The following is a 15172-nucleotide window of genomic DNA, read 5'->3' as shown; positions in this document are numbered from 1 at the left end:
CAAGAGTATGGGCCTCATCTGCCTCAAAGGTCTACGTGCCGTGTGTTTTGACGTGCTCTTCCATCCACCGTGGTTGTAAAAAGTGCTTATCTTAGCTATCCCCTCAGTTTACGGCACTGCCAATCATGTCCACCAACGACCTGGACAAAGTTTGTTTTGGGGCTCCGCTTGAGTCTCTTGTTTAACTCTTGTTGAATCACTTAGAGGAGGTGTGTTTTGTGTGTTTAACATTTACATTTTCAGCATTTATCCAAAGCGATGTACAGTACTGTGACAGTATACAGTCTGAGCAATTGTGGGTTAAGGGCCTTGCTCAAGGGTCCAACAGCATCAACTTGGTGGGGCTTGAACCAGCAACCTTTTTTGATTACTAGTCCAGTACCTTAACCGATAGGCTACAACTGCCCTCATACTGTGTTTAAGGCTGATGAAGGTGTGTAATTTGGACCAAGCAGGTTGACTACCTATGTTTCGGGGTGTTAAGTAGTTATTGTAACTCAGTCAGTGGTGAATCGAACGAATCAAACAAATCAACCTCGAGGGTTTGTTTTGAGGAACCGACTCAGAGATGTGAGTCATCATGGACATCACTAGGTAAAACCCGCCCTCCAGAGGGATCTCGTTTCCCCCGTGAAACCTCCCATGTTTCCTCCTCCTCCCTCCCCGTGTCCCTTCTTCCCTGTCTCATCTGTGTCTCCGTTAGTGCTGTCCTGTCCTCTCATCGCTGCTGTGCTGTACTCTGCTCCGCTCTATCGGCTCTATCTCTCTCTCTCTCTCCCCGCTTCGCTCGGCTCGGCTCGGCTCGGCTCGCTCCCCGGATCATGGAGCTCGCGGCGCTCTGCTTGGTGCTGCTGATCGCGAGCCTCGGTTCGGGCTTCTCTGCTGCTGATTGGGACCCGGCGGTACCGGAGCCAAGCTACTACGAGGAGGCGACCGGTTCTCCAGAAACCATCGACTACAAAGACCCGTGCAAAGCCGGTGAGGACAAGCCGCGGCGTTTGTTTACGCTTCGCCCGGTGCTTTTTTTTTTTTTTCTTCTCCTTTTGCACGAGCTGACAGCAAGACAAGACATATAAAACAATCCCGGTGTGTTTATTTAGTAAATCGGTGCTCGGTTTGTTCAGTGTTTATACTGTGATTGCAAATCTGCAGCCACATCGACACCAGCAGGACACGTAACACGAGCGGAAAGTTTCTCATCTCCGAATTTGGGCGAAAACTTCCGAAAGTTGCGTCGGTTTTCTATCTGTCATGGCATGACAGTGTGTTCGTGTGGTAGAAGCTTTACCATGTCAGTGGCACACATGGGGTGTTGTATTTCTAAACGAAATCGATACTTTTCTACAGTCTGTATAGTCTGTTTAGGTAGAACATCCATACTGCCATGTCATCTGATCAAATCAGATCATATTTCATTCCAGCTGCAGATGCCAGGGCATGGGGGTCAAAAAGTAGATACACGCTTCTATAACTTTTCCATCCAGCACCTAAAAGTGTTTTTTTTTATTGTTTACATTTATTTTTACTACCTTGTCAGTGCCAACCATAAACAATCTGTCTCATTCTGGACAGAGTACTAATACATCAATGACACTCACTTATTCATACCTGGTGGTAATTTTGGGCAGCCAATTTACCTTCTGTATGTTTTGGGGGGTAAAAGATAACAGTAGTGCCCAGAGAAAACCAACACACACATGGAAAACATGCTAAACTCATTACCAACATAGACCAGAAGTGACTTTCCAAAGAACTGTGATTTTGTATCTGTCATGGCATGACAGTGTGTTAGTGTGGTAGAATTTAGGAACGTTACCATGTTAGTGGCAAATCGATACTTTTCTACAGTCTGTATTTGTTTAGGTAGAACATCCATACTGCCATGTCATCTGATCAAATCAGATCATATTTCATTCCAGCTGCAGATGCCAGGGCATGGGGGTCAAAAAGTAGATACACGCTTCTAAAACTTTTCCATCCAGCATTTTAAAGTGTTTTAGGTCTCACTTCTGTCATTTATTTACATTTATTTTTACTGCCTGATAAGTGCCACCTGTAAACAATGGGTTCAAGACAGAAACTCAGCCTGGACGGGGTACCAATACATCCATGACACTCACTTATTCATACCTGGTGGTAATTTTGGGCAGCCAATTTACCTTCTATATGTTTTGGGGTGTAAAAGATAACAGTAGTGCCCAGAGAAAACCAACACACACATGGAAAACATGCAAAACTCATTACCAACATAGACCAGAAGTGACTTTCCAAAGAACTGTGATTTTGTATCTGTCATGGCATGACAGTCTGTTAGTGTGGTAGAATTTAGAAACTCGATACTTTTCTACAGTCTGTATTTGTTTAGGTAGAACATCCATACTTCCATGTTATGTCACATGTCATCAAATCAGATCATTATTCATTCCAGCTGCAGATGTCAGGGCATGAGGGTAAATCGTACAGTCGCACAGTTTTTATGCTGAATAACATTTTTCTGACACAACCCTTTAATTAACCTGTGCTTGAGACCAGCACTAAGGGTGCACTGATGTGTGTGTCCTAATGGCCAGGTTAAATCAAACAATGTGTTTAGTTTTGGAAGCATCAGGCAGGACTTTAACCAGACGCAAGTTGGTCACACAGGTACAACATGAATAAAGAGTATCAGTAGAAGTTGTGTGCTCACAGTTGATATGTAGATTAGACCGTATTTAGATTCCAGGAATAAGAGCCAGTTTCAAGTTAACAACCAAACAAATTTACCCACTTCTGTATTTTCCCTAAGCCACTCTCATGGACACATACATTATTGCTAAGTGTAGCGTATTTCCTCCCCCCCTCGATTTGTTTTGTTATTAAGTTAGTTGAGAACGTTGCCATATATATTATGTATTGTGGTGTCATATTTAGCCGATTGCCAACCTCTCTTGAACTGTCATATCATGTATTACAAGGTTTACACCTCTGACATGTTTGAACTGAAGGATAGATGGCTTAGACTTGGTCTGTCTAGTTGTCATGATGATTGTTGGACAATTGACCTCTTTTTACTTGTGGCTCGAGGGCAGTAATTAACTTTGGTCTTGTCAAGGCTTCATTTCAGTCAGTTATTATTAAGTGAGTTCAGTTTGTAAGAATGGATTGTGTGCTGAATTTGGATTCATGGCATTTATTGATTTTGTAATTGACCTTTGGTGGCGATTGGCAATTGCTAAAAAGGAATGATCCTCTGGATCTTCTTGTTACATCACAGTAGACAGGACAAATAAAATATGTGTTAAAACCTCTCGGTGGTTCTCCTTTTTTTGGTTGGGTGTTCTACAGACACAATTGGCTCTGATTGTGGAGGGGAGGACTAGATGGGGAGTAGTGCTGCTTGGTTGAGACAGCCAGGACGAGCAGTAAAGGAGTACTTGTGTATAGCGTGTTTCCTGCGTGTGTGTATGGGAATCTACTGCTCACTGGTAAAAAGAAGCTTTAAACTTAGCTTTGCAGTTTTGATGAGGGGAGGATGTGGCAGGCTATTACTTTTTGTTGTTAACTGTCGGATGTTATTTAATAAAAGCTTTTTCAGTACGTTTTCAGAAATGCCGCCCAACCCAAGACTTACTGACCTGGTCAATCAGGAGACAACGCAAAGTCTCTGAAATCTCGGTCACTATTTACTTCTTTGCTGTTCCTGTCCTCCTTCCTGCATGGTTCCCTCCCTCCTTTTCTTTCATCCTGATTCTGTCACTCTTTCACGGCCCTGCTTTTTGGCTTGTCCTCATTTGCAGCTGAATGGGGCACTTGGCTGTTCATTTTTACGTTTTCACCCCTCGTGAAAGACACAGTCCCTCTCAACAAGTGGATCAGGGATGGATTGGTATTCCAGCCACATGATGCTGGGGCGACCCAGAGATGCTCAGAAGAAGTGGATCTTAGTGTGTTTAGTTAGCGTTATGTGTACCTACACTTACAGGGGACGTGTCCGACAGTTTTGGTATTGTCAGTAAATTTTGAAACTATTTTTAATGAATGATTGGAACACAAACTAGATTTCATGAATTCCACAATGTCATTGTTAGAACTTTGGGAACGTTGGGGGACAGTGGTATCGTCATGGGTAGAGCTGTGAGAATCCTGGCTCTGCCATGCAGCCACTTCTGGACCCTTGAGCAAGGCCCTTAACCCTCTGAGCTCCAGGACTGCTGTACAATGGCTGCCCCTGTGTTCTGACCCCAGCTTCCAAACAGGGTGGGATATGCAGAAAAACACATTTCACGGTTCTGTACATGTGTATACGTATATATAACAAATTAAAGCATTCCATCTTCCTAGATTATAACTTTTCAGTGCCTAAATTAATAGGGTTATTTTAATCGCACCCATTAGACTGAGTCACAGGCATTTAATTAAAAGTCTAGAAAGCTCTGTACAGATCGCGGAAAGCTCTCATTTTTACTTGAAGTGATTTCTAAGCAACTTAAGGTTGCAGGATCATCTGGACAAACAATTGCCCATAAATCCAAAGTACACGGAAAAGTGGCCTGTTTGCCAGGTTGGGTTAAAAAAAACTGAGAGGAAATTTGTAGGGATGGTCAGATGTCATTCAAGGACCACAAAAAACACATGTTTGCTATAGATTGAAAGCTCCTGGATCAGAGGTTTTGTTGTCCACAGTCAAGCGGGCTTTACATTGTCACTAGCTGCTGTTTTTGCTTTGTTCATGTGATCACTTTTTTTCAAGCTTTTAGTTTGGTGCAGTTGCTTTTTTCTTCCGCTTCAGCTTTTAATTCCATGATGAAGTAAGTCATTACTGTTCCATGTATTTCAAACTGGTGAACAGTCATATTTAAAGATGGTTTTTCAACCTGAATGGTATAGAAACAGCTTTAAGTAACATTCTTATTTCCATTTCCATTTTACATCTACATTATCCAGAGCGACCTACAGAAGTGCTTCCACAGTAAACATTTCCCTACTCTAGTTTGAAGTAGACAACAGTCCAAGCATACAAATCTGCTCAAACGCTGTTAGAACCAAGGGTTTTTCTTTTAAAAAATATGCTATAGAAGTTTAATAAGTGCATGTTATTGTTCAGCCTTGAGTGCTTATTAAAGAGGTGATGAAGGTCTAGAAGGTCTTAAATCGTCTTTTGAAGACAGTGAGAGACACAGATGTTCAAACAGACAAGGGAAGTTCGTTCCACCACTTGGGTGCTGGTACAGAAAGAACCTTGATGCTCGTCTTCCCCTCGAGTTCTGGGTGGAGGATTAAGATGAGCGAGACTAGTGGCTCGAAGGTTGCATGGTACAGACTGAGGTTTTGTGAGTTCTCTAAGGTAGCTTGGGCTTGTCCATGGGGCTTTGTAGGCGAGCATCATTGGTTTACACTGAACCCCGGGAGCTACAGGGAGTTAGTGAAGAGAGCGCAGCAGTGGGGTGATGTGGCAGCGTTTAGGTTGGTTGAAAACCAGGCTGGCAGCTGCATTTTAAAGGTTGTAGGGAGTTTAATTCCATACTGTCTGCTCTTTGAGATTTGTATTTACATTTTTACGTTTTAGGCATTTAGCAGACGCCTTTATCCAAAGCGACTTACACTACAGTTACAGTATACAGTCTGAGCAGTTGAGGGTTAAGGGCCTTGCTCAAGGGCCCAACAGCAGCAACCTGGCAGTGGTGGGGCTTAAACCAGTGACCTTCTGATTACTAGTCCAGTACCTTAACCACTAGGCCACGATTTGTACAGAACGTCTTAGACTGTCCTATCGCAGTGCTTGTGGCTCAGTCTTATGGGTGCAGTTAATTTAACTATCCTCATAAATCATAATCGGTAACAATGAATTTGGACGCCATGTGACACATTTAAATAATATTATATGAAGGATCTTCAAAAAGTTTCCTCACTTTTATATTTTGGTTGGAAACGGTGAGGGTGGGAGGAGTAGTAATTGGTCATGTCTGAAAAACTAAGAGAGACGCATATAGTCCGGATTTAGCGCCACCTGATTTCCACCCTTTTGGACACTCAAAGAAGCTTTAAAGGGAAAATGATTTTCATGTGATGATGATGTGAGAGCAGCGGTGCATCAGTGGCTACACGCTCAAGCAAAACTTGCTTTTAAACGTTGGTACGACGCTGGAAAAAATGTATCACAAAAGAAGGTGACTGTAGAAAAGTGATGTAACTTGTTTTTGAAATTCTCAATAAATAGAATTTAAAAAGTGTGGAAACTTTTTGAAGAACCCTCGTAACTTAATTGTTGAATGAACTGTTTAATTTTTTTTGTTTTGGACAAAAGTGTATGTTCATTTAGTCAGAGAGAAAGAAAAACAGTTGCAGGAATGATGTCCCTAAGCAGTAAATTTAAACATTTGGTGTTGGTGTGTATGAATTTGTGTGTTTTCAGGCGGTGTGTGTGTTAGGCAGTCCTAGAGGGCACATACTTCATAGTCTTTTCTTAGCCATGTAATAACATGTTGTCTGGCCAAATGTGAGCCTCTGCATGCTGTGCACTTTGTTCCCAGCCGGCACGATGCTTCGACCGACTGATTCAAACTTCATAAACAAACAGCAGGAAGTCGTCGTGAGCCAGTTATTTACCGTCAGTGACGTAAAATGCGAAACGTGATGTTACTGTTCACATCTACAGACCCTTTCAGTTTGTAAACATCACGTTTAAACAGCGTCACTTTAGCGTAATTGCATCCAGTGACACGCGGGAGGAAGTGAGTTCAGATTCTCACAGCTGAAAGAACTCAGCAGCGCTATAAACCCCGGGCACGTGGGAAAGCAAATCAAGTTCAGACTTTGCAGATCGTGAGTGTATTTACTGGGTTTGTGCCAATGCAGCGGATACGGAGTTAGCAAACCCACCAGCTGGGTTGGGTATGAAGTTATTCCGTGCTTTCTCGTCCCCCGGGGGCCCGATGGGAAAGTAATTGTCCGTGCCTTAGCGGAGGTTAGGAGAGGGCAGCTCAGCGTGGCTCGGACATCGGAGCCCAGATGGTGTGTTTGCACACACTCAGGGTTGAGCGTCCCCGAGTTCTTTTCTTATTGGACAAACAGTTCTCACACTTGCTGTGTATCGATCTGCTTATGCAACGATGTGCCTGTTCCTAGAAAATAAGCCACGAGACCTGATTTCAGCCTCGTCTCCAGTTCCCCCAATTATACTGTGCGTTCTACTAATCAGGGGGTCTCGACCTGCAGCCTGAGGGCTATTTGTTGCCTGCAGCGTATGACTGTGTAGCCCACACTTCCATGCTATTGAAGTATTTGTATGCACACAGTTAGCTTGTCGGACACCATATTTTAAAACAGTAGGCATGATATGGAGTTGCCCCCGTCCCACCCAGGCTTTTCATCAGATTTTAAAGTATGCCTGTGGAAACTTGTTCCAATTCTTTTTAAGGAGTATGTATTAGGGCAGGCACTGACGTCAGCCAGAAAGGCTTGGCTCGCAATCAACATTCCAGTTTATCCCAATGTGTTAAATGAGTTTGAGGTCTGGTCTCCATGCAGGTTGCTGGAGTTCCTTCACACCAAACTCATTAAGCTCACTTTGTGGACTTGAAACTTTTGCCTGAAGTTGGAAAAATCATAACACTTATTTGACACTTATTTTATAATTGATTTTATACATCTGTTAGCAATACCTGTGGCTGAAAACACAAAAGGGGTGTTCACATACTTTTGGCCATACAGTGTCATTTTAGAAAATGCACAAGAAAGAATTCAACTTATTTTTGTGTGTCAGAGAAAAAGATCATTAAAATCCCCAAACAGCCATCAAAACATGATCCAAACAAGTTTATATAAACCTTTGACTTCACCATTGGTGGTGGGGTATTTGGCTCACTATTTGGTAAAATAGAATGCAGCAGCAAAGGCAGTTTGAAAAAATTGCTCTGGATCTTTGAGCACAATATTAAAGAATGTTGGTAGAGTTGTTAAAGTTTGTCATTCTTAAAAAACAAAACCCAGCAGCTGGATTTACTAGTAAACCATTTCGTCCTGCAGAATTGTGTGTGTCAGTACAAGTTAGATAAGAACGGACAGCTGTGAGATAAAGCTGGTTAAATAAAAGCAAAACCTTAATTACGATTTTTCTCAAGGCTCTTTAACCAATCATGTACATCTTTACATTTGATTAATTTAAGCTCTACTTGTATCTACTCGTACATTTCTGTTGTTGTTCTGATGATTCACGTTTCAAAGTTTGAAAGAATTCCAGGAAGTCTTTGAAGAGAAGGCAGGATCTTTTAATTGTCTGTGTAAATGTAAATGAAGTCACAGTCTGACCTGCATTTTCAGGACTGTTGTGGTGATCTGTTGTGATTTAGATCATTTCTAATAATAGTAAATGTGTAGAAATTTCCATTTTAAATGGCCATATTTGACAAATCACATCTCCCATGTAAGGATTTGGCCCTCCTGAGTTGGGAACGCTGACTTGAAACACCCAAGGTTCAACCTTTGCAGCATTTAGGTGTCTGCATTAGCTAGTAGCAACTATTACCATACCTTCCAATGCATCCCAACTGTGTGTTCTCAGTAAAACCAGCTTGGAATTCAGTTTTATTTTTGGTTTAAGGCTGTAGTAAAATAGTGTAACAGTCAATTATTCATTTTTATTTATTATTTACTTGGCTGCGCCTGTATTTTAGGGGTCACCACAGTCGATCATTCTGTTTTGCACACCTGATTGGGCACAGTTAAATGCAATTTTTAGAAGAAATAACATCTGACTAATTACTTGCTCTGGTGTTGCAGTCAAGTAAAATTTGCCACAGTGAATAACTGACATGACACCAGCCTAAACCTAATGAGGAAAGACGCGGCTCATGAATTTAGCAGTTTGCTTCAACACATGATGACAAATGCTCTTCTAAACAGAATCTAATGTGCTGTTGAGATATAGCCGTTTATTCCCAGATGCTTCACTATAATGTGATTTGATTGAGCTCAAGTAGAACCATCTGTTTTCTCCTTGTCCTCACTTTGAATGATTGCGGTTTGTGATGGGTTTGCTCCTGGCAGGCATTCCTACAGCTCCTTTTTACCACGTTTAGCTTTATTTACATATCAGATTCTGCATCTGCAGAGCCTGTGGGTTTGAGATGCTCTTGGGATGTATAATGAGCTCAGTTTAATAGTGGTAGTGCAAGGGCATTTCCTATTGGACTGGTTGTTTCCACATGGGATTTATGTTGTTGGTGAAGGTTTCTTGTACAACACATAATGGTTGATCCTTACAGTAACATAATGAGCTATTCTACATAATAAAGAAGGCCTAATTTAATATGTATACATGGAGTTAATTGCTAATTTAATCTAATTCTTTACAGTGGGGCCCAAAAGTCTGAGACCAATGGAGAACTTGCTTCAAGTAATTTTCATTAATTTCAGGTCAGTTTCACAAACTGCTTTTTTATAGTCGGGCTTCTAGTCAGGGTTCTAGTCAGGGTTCTAGTCAGGCTTCTAGTCAGGGTTCTAGTCAGGGTTCTAGTCAGGGTTCTAGTCAGGGTTCTAGTCAGGCTTCTAGTCACGGTTGTGGTGAGTCTGTGGCGAGTCAGGGTATTCCTGGCACAAAGCAGGAATACCCTGAGACAGGGCACAAATCCATCACAAGGCTTCAGCTATCTCTACCAGACGTAGCCAATCTATCTGTATAAATGCCAGGCTGGCCAATAGCACAGCTGAGATGTGGTCTCTCGGTTCTCAGCACTAGCGTAATAGACTGCTGTGCCACCCAAAAGCCTAGACATCATGTAAATACTAGCACCAAACAATAAATGTTAATTCAACATTTGGGGGGACATGAACTTAATGGAACAGTACAGAGAAATGACACTCATTTCAAAACCAGAGACTGTAGCAAAGAAGTATTATATTTATGTTTTAGCAATAATGTTTAGTACGTAAGAGTCACTTGGGGGAGCGGGGTTGTATAAAAGGTTGGGGACTAGCAGATATCGAGACTTAAAACTCACTTCTACATCACCACAAATCTACATCAGTTGTAGCCTAGTGGTTAAGCTACTGGTCCAGTAATAAGAAGGTTGCCGGTTCAAGCCTCACCACTGCCAGATTGCCACTTTTGGGCAGTTGTATTCTATTCTACACCAACCAGGCATAACATTATGACCGCTTATGAACACTGATTATCTGTTCATCATGGCACCTGTTAGTGGGGGGGATATATTAGGCAGCAAGTAACATTTTATCCTCAAAGTTGATATTAGAAGCAGGAAAAATGGGCGAGCGTGAGGATTTGAGCGAGTTTGACAAGGGCCAGATTGTGATTGGTAGACGACTGGGTCAGAGCATCTCCAAAACTGCAGCTCTTGTGGGCTGTTCCCAGTCTGCAGTGGTCAGTATCTATCAAAAGTGGTCCAAGAAAGGAACAGTGGTAAACCGTCATCAGGGTCATGGGCGGCCAAGGCTCATTGATGCACTTGGGGAGTGAAGGCTGGCCTCGATCCAACAGATGCGCTACTATAGCTTAAATTGCTGAAGAAGTTAATGCTGGTTCTGATAAAAAGGTGTCAGAATACACAGAGCATCACAGTTTGTTGTGTATGGGACAGCAAAAGGGGGACCAACACAATAGTAGGAAGGTGGTCATAATGTTATGCCTCATCAGTGTAAATGTACATCAGATTATAATGGGTACTTTGGTTACCTCTGACCAATCAAACAGAACACAGTTAGTTAATTGGTTACTCTGCACTGTTTGGGTGTGAGTGACCGAATGAGTTCATGATCCGCTGAAGAAGATCAGCTTTCCATCCAGGGTTTAATCAGAGCTTTCAAATTATAGCTCACCCAACATCTGCTTTTCCTTTCTAGGAACCAGGGTTCCATTCAAGCTCTGGGTTTGTTTGCTGCTTGACGTAATTTTTTTTCTCGAGCCGGTTCCAAAAATGAAGGAGAGGGATTAGATACAAATGAGTACTGTTAAACCTTCTGTACCGTCTCCTGTCATTTATTTCTCGCCTGCTTCTCAAAGCAATCAGAAATGTACAAATAGAATGATTGTGTGTATGGCTGAACTGAAGGGTTGATGGAATGGTGCAAGAGGAAGAAGTCTACAGACTGTGGGTTATTCAGCATGTGCCAGGTCTGGTCAGTCCAGAGGTTCCAGGCTAGTCGGGTCACGACTGTGTCGGCCAGATGAAGTGACAGCGGGGCATTCAGGATCTCCTTGGCTGGACGGCTGCACTTTGTTTACACTGCGCAGAGATTTCAGGACTTTCTCCAGCTGATCTTGAACTAGGTTAGATTTTCCCTCTCAATGCTTAGGGCTAGAATTGGGACAGATACAGAGAATTTAACAATGCTGTGATATATGGCTAAACGTATGTAAACACCTGACCATGACTGTGTGGGACGTCTCATTCCAGCATTAACATAGTGTTGCCCTCCGATGCTGTTAGAACCGCTACTGTTGTCCACTGTTATCCTGGTCATGGTGCAAGGCGGGAATACCCTGGCAGCACGCTAATCTATTGCAAGGCTTTCCCAGCAATCCCCCCTCTGAGTCGTCAGTCGATCTCAGCAGTACTAATGGTCAGCTCGGCATCTACACAGAAAGGATAGGCTATGTCTCAGTTAGGGATGGCCGAAGCTCTTAGATGGATTGGCGCTCTGTCCAGTTATTTCTGCCTTGTTATCCAGTGTTTCCTGGACCTGCTGCGACCCTGACCAGGATAAAGCGGTTGATGAAGCAAATGTTGAGTGAAGTAAAAGCCAAATCAGCTGGATAAAAATGCTCAGCTCCCACACCGAGCCTCTTTTTATAGCCACCGACAAACTTCTGGTGCAGTATGGATCTTGGTTGGATCTTTGTCCACTATCCTTGGCAGAACTGATTAGTGGACAAACTGTTGATAGGGTACAGGTCAGGTCTTGGTACACGCTGTATTTTAGCCTAATTTAGCCATTTCACAGCAGTGTTTTCCCCAATTGAGTTCAATAAAACTGAGGTTTGTTTCTTCATTATTTTGTTCACTTTCTGCAATGCACCATTTTCACAAATATTGGGAGCAGCTCTATAATAATGGTCATTATTTTTAATGAGATGTCCAGATAGCTCATGGTAGGATGCTGGCCAGATATTGTGCATTAAGCTGTATACTTTATTACACAGGAACGTGTTGTTTGTTTCACATTGGTTATATACTGGACTTTTGGAGAAGCAATCTATCCTTACCATCCAACAGTGAGGGTATACAAGCTCCTGATTTTATGGAAAAGTTATAATAAGTTGTAGTAAGCAAAGGCAAAGTAAATTTCATTTTATTTTAATTTGTTTTTTACATTGACTTTGTGTAACATTTCATTCGATATGAGTTGTGCAAATATATACAGATTGTTTAAATCATAACACTTTTAAATAAAACTATAACATCTGTACTGTGTACAGGGCTTGAACAGGCAGTGAAAATTCATTCCACAACCTGGGTGCCAGTACTGAAGTCCTGAACCTATGCTTGTGACCCAAAGCCTACCAGATACAGACCAGGGTTTAATATATTTTTGTGTATGTGGGGTTACAGTCTTGGCTTTGCAGGCAAACATCTATATATAGATGTGTATATGTTGACTCTTGCACCAAGAGAAATTCCTTGTACATCTGGTACTTGGCGAATAATAAAGATTCTGATTCTGAAACGTTGTTTTTACTTGATCTGGCCAGGTACAAGGAGCCAGTCAAGAGAGCAAGCAGAGAAGTGATGTGGCAGCACATGAGTAGACTGAAAACCAGACATGTGGCTGTTTTTGATTAGTTCCAGGGGTTTGGTGGTCGACAACAGATGGTCTGCTGGAAAGGAGTTGCGGTAGTCTTGTCTAAAGACTGGACAAGCTCCAGAGTAGCTTCTTTGGAGAAAATGATCAAATCCTCTTGATATTGTGGATGAGGAATCTGGATGATCACATTATATTAGCAAGATGAGTCAAGAACTAGTCCAAGATTTCTCACATGGTGCTATCTGAGAAAAGTCCAGAGTGATGGCCGAAAAGACCAGTATATTTAACCACTGATAATAACTTTTTGTGCCAATAGGGATATTATGTGTGTTACTGCAGTGCTTGGTTATCAGTTTTGCTTTTGTATGTCTCATCTCATTCAGCTAGATCAGAGCCTGGTCCTGTGTGGATGGAAATATCTGTCAGGAACCATAATACCGTTTGCTACTGAGGACATGTACTCTTATTGATTATAACATAGAGCTAAACTTTATACATTTTTTTTGCGCTCAGGTTGAGCAGATTTTCCAGAACTCCTGGCTGGTGTTATGCACATTTTCTCTTAACAAAGACAGGCGCCATGCGGTGCAGTAACGAGAACAATATGCTTTGTTGTCAGTGGGAAGCAATGCTGTCGGCTATATGACTGCACAGACTCAGGTTCCGTTATTACAGCCAATTAGACCCAATAATGAGAAGGTAAACTGACAAAGCATTGTGGGTCTTATTGTGCAATGTCAGCCTAATCACCAACCCGCAGTCACGCTTGCTGAAATTAAACAGTGAAATTAAATTCATTTAGTAAATAGTGCAACCTCCTTTAATGTTTGCTGTATTTGAATAACCAAATAGGCTAAAATGCTAAGGTTCTGTTTCAACCTGAACATGTTTATTTTATAAGAGGACGTAAGTGCAAGTTTGCTTGCCCATGTTTAACACAATATTTCAGCACTGATGTACTTGTCTTGGTGGAAACACCAACAAAAGTTCTCAGAAATCTAAAGCAGGTGGAGTATGATTATCCAAAAGATGCTGAAAAGATATTTAGCATTTGATGTCACAAATATTGCATATTACCTTTGATACCTTATAGGCACAAATTTGACCAAAGGCTTTTTAATAAAAAGGGGTTGAAGACCAACAGAAAAACTTGAACAACAGGCAATCATGGTGAGGTTTAGCATACAGCGATGTCTGTTGGAGTGGACGAGTCAAAAGATCTGCTATGGCGCCCAGGTGGCGCAGTGGGATATTCTGCTAGCACACCAGCACCAAGATTCTGAACTGAAGAGGTGAATTCTGAAGAGGCGCAAAAAGGGTGAGAAAGAGTTCCGCTATGAGCTGCGCGTTGGTCGGAGGAGGCGTGAGCAGCAGTATACCCTCCTCGACTGCAATTGGGGATCCCCCAGCAGCGGAAGACAAACTGACTACACTAAATTGGCAGAAAATGCTTAAATAAATAGAAAAAAAGATTTGCTTTGACGAGGTAAAATAAACCAAACAAATTACTTAGAAAAGTGGGGATCTGATCTTCCTGAGAACCTTTGACAAGCCTGTAATATTTAAATAAAGACCAATTTTGTTGGGACCTAACAAATAAGGCTTTTTAGACATATTTATGACTGTTTTTACTATTTTTAACCCATTCTTTAATGTCTAATTCATGGCACCAGTAACAGCTGCTGTAGGACGAAAACAAAGCCATTCACATCTAGCTCTACAGAGTAATTTACCTTACCCATGGGTGTAATGTGAGCAGTCTAGACAGGTACTTGTAGGTCCTGTCAACCAAACACGAGTTTGACTGCTCCCGAGGGTTCCTTTGGAAAAGTAGGGTAAATGTGTGTGGTGTGTGTGTGTGTGTGTGTGTGTGTTTGGGGGGGGCAGATTTTGGACTTGAGGCAGACCTGAGTTAGACTACAAGCCCTTTTTGCATGACAATACTGGTTCCAGCTATTAAACCCAATTAAAAACAAACTGTTTGCATTTTAATGGTAACAGTATATTAGTGAGAGGACAGAAAACAAAAGAAAGCACAGGTCAACTTTTAATTTGTAGAAAATGTAAAAAAATGAACGTTATGGGCAGTCCCCAGTGTATTTTTCTAGCAATTCTGACTAACCTGAAGTGTACTTTATATTTAGCAAGTTTGCGGTCTGTACTGTAAACACTTCTCTAACACAAATCACGTTAATTATGTGCTTTCTAACTAGAGGGAGCGTTTCTTGTTTTTGATTATGGTCATCATCCGTCACGGCAACTGGTTTGTCTCATAAACGTGGAGGCCTACCTCGCTCGTCCTGGCCGTAAAAAAACAGCTCCAGCTGTTCTTTTTTAGCAAGTACTTACCTTAGCATTTTCTTGCAACCTCAGGCTACAGAAGCTGGAAAATCACAAGCTGCTGCTTCTTCGCCAAGGCTGTATCACAACCCGG

General features: G+C 41.9%; 1 protein-coding gene across 1 annotated transcript in view; it reads left to right on the top strand.

Annotated features, from left to right (window-relative positions):
• The first annotated feature begins 658 nt into the window (after positions 1 to 658).
• Positions 659 to 15172, top strand: part of bmp1a (bone morphogenetic protein 1a) — a 67975-nt gene continuing 53461 nt past the window's right edge. Inside the window, exon 1 of the mRNA XM_062999324.1 lies at positions 659 to 978. Within this exon, the coding sequence (XP_062855394.1) occupies positions 822 to 978 (157 nt within the window). The 5' untranslated portion in view covers positions 659 to 821. The remainder of the gene's footprint in view (positions 979 to 15172) is intronic.

The sequence above is a fragment of the Trichomycterus rosablanca genome, chromosome 7, assembly GCF_030014385.1.
Source record: "Trichomycterus rosablanca isolate fTriRos1 chromosome 7, fTriRos1.hap1, whole genome shotgun sequence".
NCBI classification, from domain to species: domain Eukaryota; kingdom Metazoa; phylum Chordata; class Actinopteri; order Siluriformes; family Trichomycteridae; genus Trichomycterus; species Trichomycterus rosablanca.
This window is presented reverse-complemented; position numbering and strand designations above follow the sequence as displayed.